This window comes from Leptinotarsa decemlineata, unplaced genomic scaffold (assembly GCF_025532065.1).
Source record: "Leptinotarsa decemlineata unplaced genomic scaffold, Ldec_3_MD MMD2_tig00000591_RagTag_RagTag, whole genome shotgun sequence".
Classification (NCBI taxonomy): Eukaryota; Metazoa; Arthropoda; class Insecta; order Coleoptera; family Chrysomelidae; genus Leptinotarsa; species Leptinotarsa decemlineata.
The window spans coordinates 2,040,353-2,058,579 of NW_027412552.1; the positions used below are offsets into that span (position 1 = coordinate 2,040,353).

The 18,227-nt window shown below is 37.8% G+C and overlaps 1 protein-coding gene across 1 annotated transcript in view; it reads left to right on the forward strand.

The window, feature by feature from the left end:
- The first annotated feature begins 7,242 nt into the window (after positions 1 to 7,242).
- spz3 (Spaetzle domain-containing protein 3) overlaps positions 7,243 to 18,227 on the forward strand; it is an 88,070-nt gene continuing 77,085 nt past the window's right edge. Inside the window, exons 1-2 of the mRNA XM_074174560.1 lie at positions 7,243 to 7,439; positions 17,625 to 18,098. Coding sequence (XP_074030661.1) covers positions 17,688 to 18,098 — 411 coding nt within the window. The 5' untranslated portion in view covers positions 7,243 to 7,439; positions 17,625 to 17,687. The remainder of the gene's footprint in view (positions 7,440 to 17,624; positions 18,099 to 18,227) is intronic.

Here is an 18,227-nt window from a genome sequence, read left to right on the forward strand (position 1 = left end):
TTTCCGAAGTCATCGTATTCCCATAAAGATATTTCAATGCATAAGAATCAGAACCGGAGAAATGTGTAATAACCGGAATCGAAACGGATATATTTAGCATGAGGAATTTGCTTCAGTTTATGCGTCTTTTCATCCGGGTAGGCGGTGCTGTTTGATATTAATGTCAGCTCTCGATTGTTTTATGAAGACAGAATTTTTATAGCAATGACACCGATACGGAACGCGTGAAAATTTTAATTGGATTACCTTCTAATTGATCGATTGGAGGCATTTTTTCGAAGAACGACTCAAAGGAATCGAACTGTGTAGAGACGGAGTGTGACTTGTTTCTCATTAGTCCAGTCGAAGTAGGTAAAAAAGAAGTAAGGTTGAATTGTTTTTCGAAAGAGTCGGAAATTGGTACACGTCTTTATTACCTAGTTATGAATGGAATATAAAAAATCATCCACCAAACCAATGCGAGCAAAAAATTAATAAGTCGGAACTTTTTATATTTGTAGTGTATTTTGAATATATTTTAACTGGACTATAATGTTGATAGTTCTCGACTTGAGACACGGTTGGTGACGAATTCCATAAACCTATAGGATATTTTGATGAAATTGGTGATGAACATTCATCAGTTCAAATCTTCACTGCTAAAATAATTTCTACCAATCATTCCTGTTTTTATTGTCTTTGAGGTGACCGTCTAAATTGCCCTGACCAAACTAATGTACCAAAGGAGCAACAATTTATCTTTGTGAATATTGAAACGAATATTCAACCATTTCGGAGCCATTTTTTCATCAACCGCATACATTATTTAATTGTTCCTTAAATGTTGCAAAAATGTGTATATGTCGACGAGTCAAATACACTATTCAATGTCTAATGTCACTACTCCACTCTTTTTTTTATATTATACTTATATTACACCTCGACACCACGTGTCGAGGTGTTAAAAATAACGATTTGGTGTTGCGAAAAAACTCCAGTAATATTTACTACTGGATTTTCAAGAACGAAGTTTTAATGATGAACGAGAACGGGAATGTTTCCTGCTTATTCATCAAACTCAAACAACTGTTCATGTAGCTGCAGTTTCGTAAGAAGGTATCATCTTTCCCTCCAACCGATTTCCTGGAGTCTTTGAAGTCCACTAGATGCTCGTTAGGACAACAAGAGGATTGTTCCGAATTCTTGGGGTTCTTGTTGAATACTCTTCGTGAGCAAAACAATAGCAAAATCAATACTCCTGACCGCTCTGGACTGAATGATTCCGTACAACCCATCTCGTCTTGTGTTTGTAAATCTTTTGCAGGAAAAATCCTCACTTGTTTACTTTGTGGTAAATGTTCAAGAAGTATTGAAAACTTATGTGAATTTTTGGAACTTCATCTAGCTTTTCCTAATACGATTAATTACCAGTCCGTGCAAAGCTTATTGTTAAATCATCTGAAAATGGAATTTTTAACAGGTGATGATCGACTGTATTGTCAAACATGCGCCAAACTAACTGACTGTTATAAGGAAACAAGTATAGCTGAGGCACCAGTCAATCTAATAATAACACTGATGATTTTCAAACAAGACTCAACCTCTAACAGAAGCAAAAAACTCTTTGGAAGATTCGAAATAGATGAACATTTCAACCTAGCAGACCACTGTTATAATATTCATGCAGTCATTGTTCACTGTGGTTCTGGCGTTGAATTTGGTCATTATTACGCCTTGGTCAAAGAAGAAACGGACTGGTTCAAGTTTGACGATAGTCGTGTCACGAAGTGTTCTGGCGATACATTGAATTTATTGGAACCTCTGGAGACACCCTATATTTTGTTTTATGAGAGAGAGGACATTGTTAGATCAAGATCTTCAGATGATGTGGTGCTGCAGGTTTTTCCGGGTTTTCCTGCAGCTGAAAAAACAAATGCGCCACTGGAATCAATGAAGTCGCCCCGGAGCGCCAATTAACTTTTATTGTTGTATTTATTTTATTTTTATCCTTGTTTTAATACATTGTATTAATGTAATTAATGTAATGAACCAAAGGTTCCAAATAGTGCATCATAAATATTATACTTATAATTATTCACACGATGAAAGAACACCCACGCCCAGGCAAGGCCTCAGTAAGTGTTCCTTTATTTCTAAAATTATTTATACCGCATAAAAACACTGTTGAAACTGTTTTTAAAAATCTGTGTTTCTGTTTTAACCAGCTGTCGCACCCCTACGAACGACAACCCTAAGAAGTCGAAACTTGTACGAGCTAAGGATTAACGAGGTCTTACCTTTTAACGTGTGATTCCTAACACGGGTTGGACGTTAGCAAGTTAAAATCGATCGTTTAGCCTATAGCTTGAACCAGCAACCAACACGGCGGTCAATTTGAGTGAGTGAACAAAGCACCAACGTCGAACCGACCGGCTACTGTCCGACCTAACTACCAACTAAAATGGGATCTAGTAAAGTGGGACATTTATTTGCCAAATATTTGTATGAGATTCTTTTCATCACTAATATTGTAAAACCATAGCAAATAATCGCACATTTTACAGCCTAACATTTGTTGCAATTTTTATACTTTTTAGATGTTTGCATTAGATGCATTTTCATTTTTACATTTACTATTTTTACTTTTTTGCATTTTATTTTTACATATTACCTTTTTACATTCTTACATAATTATATTTTTACATTTTTAACATTCAAGATTTCCACATCTCAACATTTTCATAACCTGAATTGTCAAATCTATTTTAGTCTCACTATTCTGATTTACAATGTGAAATTGTGAATAAAACAGTAATACCCATGCACAGGGTGTCTTTTGTGGGTTTCCTGAATTTGTTCAGATTTTCAAATTGTTATTGACTGATCCTTGTACTGAAAATTTAATAAATTCATATATAATTATTATTATGATAGCGATAAAGAAAAAATTCAGGCAATAAAACGTAAAATTACTTCATTTGAATTTGAAATATTGATATCAATCAGTGATGCCAACTATGATGATAACTTCAAAACATAAAATTGGGAGGCCTATCACCAAAAAGCAGCCCCGTACTATTCAATCTGTTCAAAAAATGAAATGAATTTCCATTTTTCCCAAAAAAATTTTTGTTTGTGTATTAATTTCTGAATGTATAAGATACTTGTGCCAGCTTTTTTCTAATCCTCGAAACAGTTCTGATATTCACTTTTTGGTATGTCTTTCATCTCTCTTAGCGATTCGATTTTTATCACCGTCCTTCATGGGTTACTCCAATCTTCAGAACAAAAATATTGCAGGGGGACAAATCTGGTGAATACGGTGGCAGCGGCAAGATTACGGTGTTGTTTTCGAACAAAGAATTACGAACAAGCAATGACGAGTGAGCAGGTGCATTTATGTGATGCAAAAACCATGAATTGTGTTTCCACAATACGGACGTTTTCTTTGTATTGCTTTTAGCAAGCTGCGCATAACTTGAAGATCATACTTCTTATTGACCGTACAACCATATGGCAAAAACTCCTGATGCACTACGCCACAGTAATCGAAGGAAACAGTGAGCAAACTATTGACATTTGATGGAATTTGGCGTGCTCTTTCTTTGGAACGACCGCACTTTGGTTTGAGATAGATAGATAGATAAATATACTTTCTTGTCCAAGAATAAATTTTCATTGACAAAGTGTGGTGAAAAATATAAATATATGTATAGGTATACAGTCTGTCTCACTTCTCATGGAAACACCCCCCTATCTTCCGTAATATTCGAAGTGGAACGATGAAACATCAATACTGATGTTCATGTTTTGTTGTCAAAACAAAAAAAAAACTATTTCAATTATTACGGAAGATACGGAGGTGTTTCCATGAGAGACAAATTCAGATTTTTCATGAATTAAACTTTTTTCAGGAAAAAATTGTAGTCGTAGTAAGTTGGTATTTGGAATTTTGAGCTTATTTTGCCCCCTAATATGTTTTACCGTAAAAATGGGATGTGCCATCGCGAGTGGCGGACAGTGTATATCATTTTGGCCAACCCCACTCAGGTGGTAGGTGCATTTTGAGCATTTTCATCAGTCCTGAGAGTTTCATCGTTCTACTACGAATATTACGAAAGATACGGGGGTGTTTCCATGAGAAGTGAGGCACACTGTATGTATATAAATATATATACACACATCGGAAAAGTCTAGGGATATTTTTATAACATACTAAATATCATAAAAATAAATGCATGAGGTCGTTTAATTTCGATTAAATTGGTACACTCGACCACCCAGTAGATTTCTATGGGTTGAACAAAGCCTGCAAAAACGGTAACTAATCTTTTATCAAGTTTTTTACAAACTGTCGGTTTTCGGCTAAAATGAATAATCTGAAAGTGTCGAGTTTGTACATTCTATGCAGTTCTTGCTCAGCAATTAAACTGGAAATATTGTGCTTTAACATGGAACGCAATCACTTACCATTGGCTGAGATGAATAGAGCTGTAGGACTTCTTCAAGGTGGCATGCGACAAAATGATGTAGCTCTTCGTTTGGGGGTCTCCCAAAGTGTTATCAGTCGATTGTGGCAGCGTTTCCATGAAACTGGCAGTCCAGCCGAACAACATCCAGGACGAGGACGCGCTACAATTGCAGTTCAAGACCGATTTTTTGTCTTAACCGCAAGAAGACAACCGACAATCACAGCACCTGAGTTGGTTAACGTGTTGCAGCAGACGCACCAGGTAACCATTGGTCGTGATACTGTCAGAAATCGACTGCATGAAGCAGATCTCCACAACAGAAGGCCACTTAGATGTCAACCTTTGTCGAGAGGCAATCGCGGTAGAAGATTAGAGTGGTCTCAAGAACTTTAAAACTGGGATGCAAATGATTGGGCCACAGTTTTGTTTACAGACGAATCCAGATTTGGATTTCATCCAGATTCTCGTCGAGTAAAACTGTGGAGACGACCTGGAAATAATGAACTTTTGAGACACGTCCAGGAAGTCCACACATACATAGGTGGTACAGTAATGTTATGGGGCGGAATCATGATCGGCGGCAGAACCGATCTCGTTTTTCCAAATCGCTCCCTCACAGCTCGACAGTACCTCGACACCATTCTTCTACCTATCGTCCGTCCGTTTGCTGGTGCTGTTGGTGAAAACTTCCACCTAATGCACGATAATGCTCGTCCACATGTCGCGCGTTTAGTGACTGACTGGCTCACCAACGAAAGAGTTGATGTATTGCCATGGCCAGCACAATCACCGGACCTGAATCCCATCGAGCATGTGTGGGACATACTTCAACGAAAAATTACTCCGCATATGAGGAACATTCACACAACGTTTCAATTGAGAGAGCTTTCAATCGCTGAATGGGCAAATGTACCTCAACAAGACATTGACAATCTCATTTTGTCGATGCACGATAGATGTAGGGCCGTGATAAACCAGCGTGGAGGCCATACTTTGTACTGATTCCAATTTTTTTTGTATTATGATTTTTTTTTCGGGGTGTCAAAGAAGAGCCATATTTTTTTTAGTTTTGCTTATATGCGCACTCAGTATTTTTGACCATTTAATAAATTTTGTTGTAGGTTACATTCGTTTAATAATCACCCGTCAACTTTTTTTTTCCCTAAAGTGATGTAAAAAAAATTATCGCATTTTTAAAAATATCTCTACACTTTTCCGATGTGTGTACCTATATATATATATATATATGAAAATATTTACAATTTGTAAATAAGCTTTCATGAGCAATATATTTTTGACCGACTCCCTGAAACGTCTCTGCTCTATTATATCCCTAACTACCTGCGGTAAATGGTTGAAAAATGTTTTCCTTCGTCCATGTTAGAGTGTTTTGTTAGAGTCAAACTGGATATTGGCAGATGGATATTATTACTACTGTTCTGTCTTGTGATGTGTATCTGGAGAATCAATGTTACATCTTTTATGAATCAGGCAAACAACTTCGAGAATGAAGATGCTGAATAGAGTGAGGATTCGGTATTTAACAAAAAGTTGTCTACAGCTATTCCTATGGTTTGCCCCACATGAAAACCACAAATATCTCTTTTGCAATACGAAGACCTGATTCAATAGTTGTTTACTACAGAATCCCCAAAATGCAATGCCATACCTTAGATGAGACTCTACTAGGGCAAAGTAAGTCGATCTAGCAGTGAATATATCAAGTTCATTGGAGACAATGTCTGACAGCAAATGATCCTGACGCCAATTTTGTGCATAAAAATTTTTTTTCAATTTCAACTTATGGTCAATATGCAGACCAAGAAATTTAGTGCAAATCGTTTCTTCTGTCTTCTTACCATCTCATAGCAAGTTGTCATAGCTCAATTTGAAGTTCACCATTTTGGTCATGTCTACGTTAAAGGGGAGTAAATTAAAATCACACCACTGTTGTCATAACCATATGCCCATGATTGATGTCATTCAACAATTCCTGAGCGAAGCTCATGGGACGGTTTTTTGTTCAAAATTGGCAATTTTGAAACGAACTTTGCTGTCTGTCACACGCTTCGTACTTGAAATTTTCAAAAATATTTGCATGTTATGAGCCAACTAATATGCAGACATTCTCAGCGACTTCTCTAATAGTGATTCGACAATTCTCCATAACAATTTTCTTCACTTTCTCAACATTTTCATCGGTTGTTGTTGAGTTGGAACATAGTCTTTTCAATGATGTATCACAAGTATGGGTTTGCAATTTATACTTTTTGAGTTTTGCTAGATGGGGTCTAGGGGGTTGTTGGGGGTGAGTTCTCTTTCATGTCACGTTAGTTCCCCCTTACTATCCTAGAAACGGTTTCAAGCATTTTTCGTTATCAGCTTTCGTTCGTGAGATATAGCCCATTGTAAGTTTTAAAATTGACACACTGTATAAGACATTAAACTGTGAAGTATCCAAATAAAATGTAGAGGTAATGTGGTGTTTCTAAGTTTGAATTATGCCAATACGCAGTCAGAAGTTGGAATTTTCGTAACTTTGGAAGTCCAGTTAGAGATTATCGTTCCGAGATCGATATCTTTTTTGGATCAATCGATATTCCTCCTTTTTGAATTTTTTTCACCTCAGTGCCACGGTTACAGACGCACTTCTCGCCGCTTTTCTTGAACACCTAACGACAGATCGAGTTTCCTCGAAGTGTAGCAGCACCGCAAGAGTAGGTGTCACCTGGTGGCAGTCAGTGTGGACGAGTGGGGTCCCCCAAGTACCCCAGTACTATATGCTCTGGTCGGCAATGGAACGACAGTCTCCTTTTGCGCTTTCACAAATCGAAGCGTGCGTGGCCGGCGCTTGATTTTTTTCGAACCGTTGATTATTTTCGATCGAAGGTGTCCGTTTTACCGACGGAGGTGTTGACATTTGGTCGGTCGGTTCGAGGAAGATAAGCAGGAAACTGTCTTGCCGAGTGTGAAGTTCTGCGGCCCGAGGTGAGTTCAGATGAAAACGAAAGTGGTCACCTAGATACGACTAATAGGTGTCTTGCTCAATCCCATGCGTTTTCGGAAGGCTGCAGGTCCAGGGTTTTGTACTGAAACTGAGGGGTTTGACTGTATGTCTGTAAATTCGAAGTGAATATCATCGCACCCAGCAGTTACGAATAAATCTCGTGATATCGAAATTTGTTTCACAACTATCAGTATTTTATTTCACACCCATTTAGAAATTCATACACTGACAGTCAGAACACTACCTGGGCTGGAATTGGCCGATATTTGATGAAAATACGTGATATTAAGCATTTAAGTAACAATTTATCGTGAGATTATTTTCAATAACTACCTACTTTACAAAATCACAAATTTTATGATACAACATGATGCAATTAAAAATGGTATATTTTTAGGAGAAATTGATTCATGGGAAAGAAAGGTTTTGCCTTTCTACTTCTCGAGCTTTATACAGAAAAACATGTGGGAAGGAAGTCAATTTCAAAAAAATCAACTCAATATCTAGATCATGTACAGAAGTAACCTTCTGGCACAAACTGGAAGAAAATCTCTCTCGAAACAACTACTTTAATATAAACATTGAATTACCTGAAAAACATTACTTTCGAAACACATACTTTTATATAAACACTGAATTATACAAAAAACACTTTTCTATATTGAGTTTGCATTCCAAACATTCGTAACGGAATCGAATCAGATATCTTTCACGGGATTCCTACAGAATATAGTAAATGAAATAGGTGAAATTCCACTTGAATGGAACACTGTCATCCTCACTGGTAGACATTCGATGTTTCGCCATAAGACACTTGCCTCATCGGCTCTTCAGTAGCAAATACGAATAACATTATGAGAAAAATTACTCAATTAGTTCATAAAATTACGACTTTTTGTCACGGAATGGGTTGAATCCACCCATGTCATCGATGAAAGTACGAAATGACATTCATTCGCTTAGATGATTCAATCCCAGCCATAGGAATCTTGTTGAAATCGAAAGGATTATATTTAGGATAAATTAAAAAATGGCTTTTGGAGACTTTATTATTCTTCCGAAGCTCCCATTACTTCGACGATGGTCGGTATTTCTTTCTTAAAATAAAATGTATATACTGTTCTACTTATTGCAAATTTGTAATTTTCATCAACAGACACAGTTTTAATAAATTGATGGATGTAGTCGTTACTACGTGGTAGGAAATCATAATGAAGAAAGGAGAATGGGAACTTTCTTTGTTTCTTACCACTAAACATAGAAAGTTTCAATTCTCTTTTCTTCAGACACAGTTTTCCTTCCCAAAGATGGTTTTGGTTTCGAAACTCTCGTCATTTGCGAACACATTTCCACCAGAGTATCAACGGTACACGAATGATGTTAGTGTATGAGAGTGTCATACATATTAAGAATAATGATCTTTTCGTTAACTGAAATAGCACATTTGCTGTAATAACCTAGTATTTGTAGTACACACTGGTAACCATTTTTATTCATGTACTATGTATAATTTACTGATAACAACACTGATTAAGAAGCAAGGTCTTCACAATTAATTCATATTCTTCCGGTTATAAAATACTCTGATAACATATACTCTGACATATGCATGTATTAACATAATCATATACATATACATACATATACGAGTACATGACATATACATATAATCTGTGATAAATATTGAATTACACAAAAAAATACTTTCAAAACAAATACCTACTTTTATATGAACCCTTTTCACTGTATTCCAAACATTTGTTATGGAATTCAATCAGATATCACTTGCCCACTGACATTCCTTATACGAGGAATTGGTCAAATTTAGAATATGCGGTTGGTTACCTCGTTCACGGGCAGATGGGGCGATGACAAATCTGTTGTTTGTTATCCACTTCAGCCTAGTTCGAGAAATGATACTCTGAAGGAATTCGATTTTCAATTATCGGAAATAATCGACTTCATGTTGATGATATACACCACCTTGCACTGACGAGTGGCCAAACAGCCGGAAACAGGTCTGCAAATGTGTTACAGTAATTTAAAATATATTGCGGCAGTTGTATCGTCAACAGCATATGCAGGAATAACTTCAGTGAAGAATCCTGCACTGACACGGATATAATCCAACACCCCTCGTGGTATTGGCCAGGGGAGTGGTTGTTTTCTGAAGGATGTCAGTCCATTAACCTACACTGTAGTGAGTTGAGACTGACCTGAACGAAGTGATTCAAGTTCTATGAGCGTTTGGTAAGATAAGATCTTTAGAAAGAGTACTGTGGTTATGTTTTGGAAGAGAGAACTGAACATTGTATTTATGTTTGTGAACGTATGCATTAGTCTCTAGTATATAAGTGCTGACAACTGTTTAAAAGCTGTTTAAAAGCATCTCTATATGAATCTTGGTACCCTAGCTTTGCTATTATTCTAACAACATATTTCTGAGGAGAAATATCCTTTTGACAAAAGCACTCATACCGCAGTTGATAATACCATATCGAAGTTGTGAATGGAAGTTAGCATGGTACAATCTTAAGAGCATACTAGAGGTGCAGAGACTACAGGACTAATTGATTTTGTACTATTTTCATATAGTATCACATTCGATTTGTTAAGTTTCAAATTGTTCTTCTCAGACCACAACATGATTTGATCATATATATCCTCGGCAGTTTTTTGGAGTGTATCCATGTTGTCTTCAACAATCAAAATATTTGTACTGTCAGCATAACTTGTAACAAATGTCGAGTTTGTTTTACTTATGAAAGATCATTAGCAAATAACATGAAAAAAGGGGCCTGAATTCGAGTCCTGGGGAACTCCCTACCTAATATCACAATCATCGCCCAATTCTCAATTTTTGCCTCTTACCTATAAGATGTTACCAAATGATGTGGTAACCCTTTTTCGCAGAAGTTAATCTCGCCTGAAAATCTATCCCCTTCAACATATCACGATTCTTTCTTCATAAAGTAAATCAGATACTTCTTCGTGACGTCTAGGATTAAAAACGGCGGCCTAAAAAAGTTTAGATATCCGTTTCCATTACAGACTTCTCACCGCAGGCGTTGACAATGTTCCTAGTCTTGTGATAAAGGACTGCATCGACGTTCTCTCTATACCTCTAATAGGCATATTCAACTCAATTAATTCAACTTCTGCCTTCCCTGAGCAGTGGAAAACGGCTCGAATTTGTGCGGTAGTAATAAAAGGCGATATCACAAACTACAATTTTCTGTGAAGATTCCTGCAATGACGCCTGTCGGATATAATCCAACGTCCTTCGTGGTATTAGCCAGGGGAGTAGTTGTTTTCTAATAGGCGTCAGTCCATTAAACCTACTGTGTAGGTATATAGAGACTGACTTGAACGTTTGAAGTTCCATTTGCTATAGATTTTTCAAATTTCAATTCGACACCAGCTTTGTTTTCCATGACTGAATCAATGAAACTAGTCGGCCAATTAACTATCAAGTGGACTTTGCATCACACAAATAAAACTGGCCCAGCCTTCTATTGTAACATTTGTATATAAAGAGATTATTGTAATTTCACAGTGATTTATATGCTTATGCAAATTCGCTGCTGAAAGGAAAGTGACGATGATCCGTTGATAGAAGCAGACGTTCATTTGGACCTAATTTATTCGAAGATTTAAATAAAATTCAATGAAGAAAGAAAAGCAAACGGAAATAACTACATGAAAGTGAAAGAGAAGCAGATATTGACACATTTTTGATAATGATTAGAAGGTATTAATCATAAACGGTTCTTTGAGAAAACTCAGTCTTATCATGTTCCTGATTGAGCTAAAATGTGGTAAAAAACATAGAAATTTTCATTTCTCTTTTCATCATGATTTCCTACCACGTAGTAACGGCTGCAGCCATCAATTTATTAATTAGAGATTGTTCCTTCCAGAAATCCCTGAGTATGCGGTCTCCATTGGATATTATTTGGGAATGAATATGATTATGTATGAAATTGAGCGTAAAAGTTAAAAAAAATTCGCATGAATTCGAGGTCCAGAAAATAGGCAAGAACTGCACTCTCTATATAGTTCTTATCTTTTACATTATTCCCGTTGCACCACCTCAGCTGCTCCGCTTATATCTGGTGGGGTACAATTCACCCTTTTTTGTCGCAAAAATTGACAACAAATATATTTCTATCGTGTTCTAAATATAAAGAGGTATTACTTACACGCTGCGGTCCATAAAAGCCTATTTTACGCCCTTGATACATAAATAACTAGTATGGCAAGTCAGAGAAACAGATAAATAACTCTTATGACAAGTCAGAGAAACAGATGGTTACAAGTACCAAATTGTGTATAAATGAAAAAATGGTAGAATTTGTGACTGCACAGCACAACATCTAGAACATGAAAATCTTAAAAACATTCTCTATACAGAGTGGTCCAACGAAAAGTATGCACCTTGCTTTTCTCCTTTTTTGTAACTTAACGCAAAAATGCTCGAACAGGTCAATTTTGCTTTTGAGGGGACACATTTTAGATGTATTTTTCTACCTGTGCCATCAACCCCCTAGCGAAGGTGAGTAACAACCCTAAAATTTTAAATGGAAAGTGGGGTCGAGTGATATATCATTTGAAAGGGCACAAAATTATTTTCCCAATGATACCTAATTTGTTGTATTCCACTCAAATATGTAGGTATTATGAAGAAAAACAACTACAACCCAGTACTTTGAAATGTGTAATTGACTTAGTAGAATCCTACTTCAGCAAGTGCTGAAAATGGGACCCATTTGCTTCCATACAATAATACAGATTTTGTTCAAATCTATTCCTAACATTCTATAGCATATCAGGTGTTATACTTCTGCACTCTGCTGTAATTCGTTGGCGAAGATCTTCTATGGACTCGGGCTGCGTAGCAAAACATTTATTTTTCAAGTGTCCTCAAAGAAAAGAATCTAAAGGCAATAGATCAGGTACCTGGCAGGCCATTCGATGGGGCCTCTTCTTCCAATCCACCGTCCAGGAAACCGGTCATCTAAAAACTCTCTTACCGGAGCAACATAGTGAGGAGGTGCTACATCTTGCTGGAAATGAAGCCGATCATCATTATGATTTTGGTCATTTTCAATTATTTCTGTTATGAGAGGATCAATTGTATCTTTAAGCATGTTCAGATAGACCTCACCAGTTAAATTCCCAGGAATAAAAAGTGGCCCTACGATATGACTACCTAATATGCCACACCAGACATTGATTTTTTGAGGGTAGTGGGTATGAACCTCTCGGAATAAGTGTGGGTTACTGTCATCCCAGTAACGGCAATTATGCCTATTCACAGCTCCATTCAAAAAAAATGTACTCTCATCGGAAAAGCACGTGTTGCATGATAGGTGCGGATCATCAATTAGTAGCTGGCTCAGTTGTTCACAAAAATGCAGCCTTCTATCAGGATCATCTTCTTTGAGTTTCTGTACTAATTTAATTTTGTACGGATGATATGTATAGGCTTTTAATATCCGTATTATGGACGAACGGGAAACACCTGAAGCTGCAGCAAGCTGACGGGTACTTTGAGTTTGATCCAATTCAACATGTCCCAAAACAGCGACTTCCACTGTTTCATTTCTGATCGGTTTCCGTGGCTGGTGTTTCACATTACAGACAGATCTCGTATCGACAAACTTTTGGACTAACTTGGCAACGTACGAATCATTCACATTTTTCCCGGGATGACTGTTATTAAAGAGGCGAGCAGTAAGTCTAGCACAACTATTATGTTGATAATAAAGTTTTTAACAATTTCAACTCGTTCAGGAATGTAATAAACCATTTTTACAGTAAAGTTGAAATAATTTCAAAAGCAACCGAACTGAATCAATGAACGTTTGCCTAAATTCTTTTTGTACACTTATCTGCTGTTGTTATTTGAACCAAAAAACGCACGAGAGAAATTGAGGAATGTAGTAGTGATAAAAAATGGCGTTTTTTTCGCATTTTCATTAACACCAAAAATATCGAGTAAATGTTTTTGCTTTTTTTATAACTATTCAAGTAAATACAACAAATTAGGTATCATTGGAAAGAGAATTTTGTGCCCTTCCAAATAATATATCACTCGACCCCACTCCATTTGAAATTTTAGGGTTGTTACTCACCCTCACTAGGGGGTTGAAGGCACAGGTAGAAAAATACATCTAAAATGTGTCCCCCTCAAAAGCGAAATTGACCTGTCCGAGCATTTTTGCGTTAAGTTACAAAAAAACGAGAAAAGCAAGGTGCATACTTTTCGTTGGACCACTCGATATGTATGTACAGTTCCTGTAATCTTTTAAATTATAAAAACAGTATTTTATAATATATTTCTCCAGTCTACTCTTGAATACATTAGTGCTCAACAAGACTAGATCAGAAGACATATTATTTGTAGTTTGATATCCAGTAAATGGAGCACCTGACGTTTCTAGCTTGACCCAGGGTCGTATCAGTTTCTGTGCATGTCTGGTAGTGTAATTGTCTGAATGGGAAAAGTATATACATTTATTCTTGTTAATCTGAAGCAGTGTGTAGTAGAGGAAAACACAAGGCAATTGCATGATTTTGAAATTCACAAAAGCTTTTTTTGCATACGGAATGCTCTGAGAGCATAGGGAAACGTACCCCAAAGGAGTGCACCATATGGGTGTGTGTGAGTGTGGAATAGTGAGTGATAGCAGGTTATTGGTGTTTGGGTGCTTGGAACTTTCTTCAGCCTACGAAGTAGAGTTGGCTGGATAGTTTTTTACACAACATTTCAATGTCACTTCCCCATTTAAGTGAATCGTCGACAGTAATGCCAAACAGTTTAACATGATACCCTGATCAATCACATCAACAATAATGAATTCTACACAATTGCATATGCAGATGTTAGTTATCATGCAGACCGGCAAATTTGTGAACACACTGTGCGATAGAGCGCAGGATGGGCTCAAATTGATAGAAACATGGTGTAAGGAACACTCACTGTAGATCAATCCCAAGAAGACTGAGATGGTCCTTTTCACCAGGAAAAGAAGTTTAACGGGCTTAAAACCTCCCGAAATCTTCAAAAGCAAACTAAACTTCTCTGAAGAGGTGAAATACCTTGGTATTATCCTCGACAAGAAGCTAACATGGAACTCTCATCTACAGAGTAGAGCAAAAAGAGCATACGTGGCTTATGAGCAATGTCGGAGGACAGTGGGAGGCGCATGGGGTCTTTCAACCCCCGTGTGGTCACCTGCATCTACACTTAAATAATAAGACCTATGTTAACGTATGGAGCCAAGGCATGGAGACCGAAAGTTCTACAAGCAAGGGCCATCCAAAAATTATATCAAATACAGCGATTGGCTTGTTTAAACATCACAGGAGCCATGAGAACAACACCAACCGCGGCAATATAATTAATTACTAGTCTGACCCCTCTGGATCTGTACGTTAAGAAGGCTGCGTTAAGGAGGAATGGGTCAATTGAGGCTGAGCCTTTGACAAGAAGCGCTCACTGCGCAACCTCTGCTGCAGGCAACCAGTGATGCAATTGAACCCAGGTTTGTGTTAAATGAACCCTACAAAATACAAATAAAACAGAACACACAGTCAGATGCTACAAATGCAATACGCATATATACAGACGGCTCAAAAAATAAAAGAAGGCTAAGGATGTGGAGTGTACTCCAGATCACTGAGCCTAAAGATTAAATGGGGAATGGGAAAAAATACCAGCGTAGTTCAAACAGAACTGGCTGGTATCTGAATCGCTACGAAAGACAATAGACAAGCCCTATTAGCCTTGAACAGACAACGTGTTACCTCAGGTCTGGTACTAGAGTGCCACCAAGATTTAGCCAAAGCCACGGTAGATAATAACGTTATCCTGAGGTGGATTGAAGGGCACGACAGAAGTAAAGATAATCGCATTGCCGAGTCTTTAGTCAAAAAAGCGGCTGGACTGAGCATTTTAGGACCCAGTGGCACTTACGGCCTGATAACTTTGACAATTGCGGAACTAGCCAAACGTTACACCCACGCTCAAAGAGATGGGATGAAACCAAAGGATGCAATCTTGTCAGGATCACCCTGGGCAGCTGGCGCTGAAGAAATATCTGGCGAAGACCAGGAAAAATCTACGCTTAACAGTAGGATTTCTGACTAGCCACTGTCAAATAAAGAAACACCTCCATAACATGGGGCTAATGGACACATCTCTATGCAGGATGTGTGGACAGGGAGATGAAACTGTCAGGCATGTCCTATGCGAGTGTCCGGGATTATCGTCAATAAGAGAGTGTGTGTTCGGCGAGTCTTGGCCTACATCTGCCGATATAAAGGAGATGTTTCCTAACGACCTGTCCACCTTCCTGGAAAGGACAGGTTGGACGATGATCTAGGAGGACAACTCCTCGGGAAGATGTACAATGTGTTTACACTCACCCTCCGTTCTCTACAGATACAGATACAGAACATGATTGTTATTTGTTAAGCGGTTATTTGATGATATGGGTTGATTTGGGTTTCATCCCTATTTAGCTTCAACTTGTTTCATGAGAACCAGTTCTCTGCCTTCCCTTTCAGTTCTTGGTTTACTTATATAACGTCAATGTAGGAACTTCACAATCAAATATTGAAAATAGTGTAAATATTCAATGAAATATTTTTATCGCATTCATGAATCAGAATCGTTCGCGCCGTCTTCTCGGAATATATTTCGACATCGCTCTGTAGAACACGTTCACTTTCATTGATCTCGCATTGAACTTTCAAGAGTCGTATCATAAATATCTTTCGGTATTTAAACTATCAAGCAACGGTTAATGTATTATTAGACGCTGTAAATATAGTGGTTCGAATTATAAAATATTGTTCGATAACTAGCGCAATGGGACATTTTTAAAGATTCACGAGTAACTGTGTGACCTCGTGTCTCAACCGCTTGTACCACTCACCGATATGACTCAGGTTAAATTCGCTTTTCAGGTACCGAAGACAAAAAATGCACGCCGATTGCCGCACGTTTTGATTGTCCCCGGTTTTATATCATTGATTCTCTCATCAACAGTAATGCCATAACACTTAAAAATGTTGTCGATAAACTTCTATTTTTTAACGGAATTATTTAGCAACATCATAGCAAACGGTATCTATGCTGGTTGCTTGATTGCTATTGCTCGAAAATGACAAAGTTTGAGTTTTAAAACTCAACAGAGTACGTAAATGACTCGCAATTGTCAACAATAGCGGATCTACTTGATTGTCCCCGGTTTTATATCATTGATTCTCTCATCAACATGTCATAAAACCTAAAAATGGTGTCGATAAACTTGATTGTCTCCGGTTTTATATCATTGATTCTCTCATCAACATGCCATAAAACCTGAAAATGTTGTCGATAAATTTCCATTTTTTAACGGAATTATTTAGCAATATCATAGCAAACGGTATCTATGCTGGTTGCTTGATTGCTATTGCTCGAAAATGACAAAGTTTGAGTTTTAAAACTCAACAGAGTACGTAAATGACTCGCAATTGTCAACAATAGCGGATCTACTTGATGCAGCTTAATGTATCACCAATACGTCGCGTATTCTTTTAAAGATTACAGGGTTTACCAATGGGCCTTACCCCCTTTCCCCCGACCACTTTCAGTCAAAATATTTATTTAAATTTTGGAGACCACTATAGATATGTAGACGATATTTTCGCCTGTTCCAGAGGTACTACACGACAGCTGTTTGAATGATGGCATTTATGAATGATCTTCATGAAAACATACACTCGTAACAGAGACAGAGAAACAGATTGATTTCTAAAACTTGACCATAGCTCATAATTATGATGAATTTGAGTTCAATATATTTAGAAAACCGAGCCATTACAGACATAACACAATCTCAAATGTTTTTTTCCATCCCGACAGTCATGAATTAGCAGTCTACAATTCAATGTTACACAGAACTATTTCGTTACCTTCGTCTAATGACAATCTAGATAGGTAAGTTATAGGATTCGTTGTGTTAATATATTTTCATCTTTGAACTTGCCATCGTCGACGTTTTTCATTGATTTTTAATTGATTAATCGTGTGCGGTTGCACAGCCGTGGCGCAATCTTCAGTTGTAAAGTAAGCCTGGCAATAAGAGATTATAACACTTGTTCCTTTGTTTCAGTTGGCTCAGTAGTACCCAAAAATGAACCGTTCAAAGCATAGCAGCCAATAACAAAACACCAAAATGGCCCTCTTCAACTTCAGCGGCTCGCCGTACCTGGCCACCCCGCCGCCACCCGCAGCCAGCTACTTCCCGCCTCCACAACCCTTTTCCCCCTACCAAGCCCCTGAAGGGTCTTACTCATATCCCCCTCCCCAGAAACAGTTCCTAGCCGAAGAGTACCCGCCTTACAGACATCCGGAAAATCGGCAGCCGCAAAATACCAAAAGCCGCCCCCAGCCGCCCAATCGTCCGACAGACAACGGGTCTAAATCGAACGTGCACGCAATCATAGACTATGACTACGAGGAGGAGTACACACACATACCCGTTACGCCAATCCAGGGCCCGATTCTCCTCAAAAACGGTCAAGTGCCCGTCGTGCCGCTCTACTCCCATCCTGTTCTGCAAAACGGAACTTTCATCCATATACCGGTAAGTATAACGTACCCAATTATTAGATTCAATTGAAACAAAGTGTGTGAGAGAAAATTTTTATTCGTTAGAAAGACCTATTGATGTCATTATGTGTGGAATATACCATCGTTCTAATTTTCGCAACGA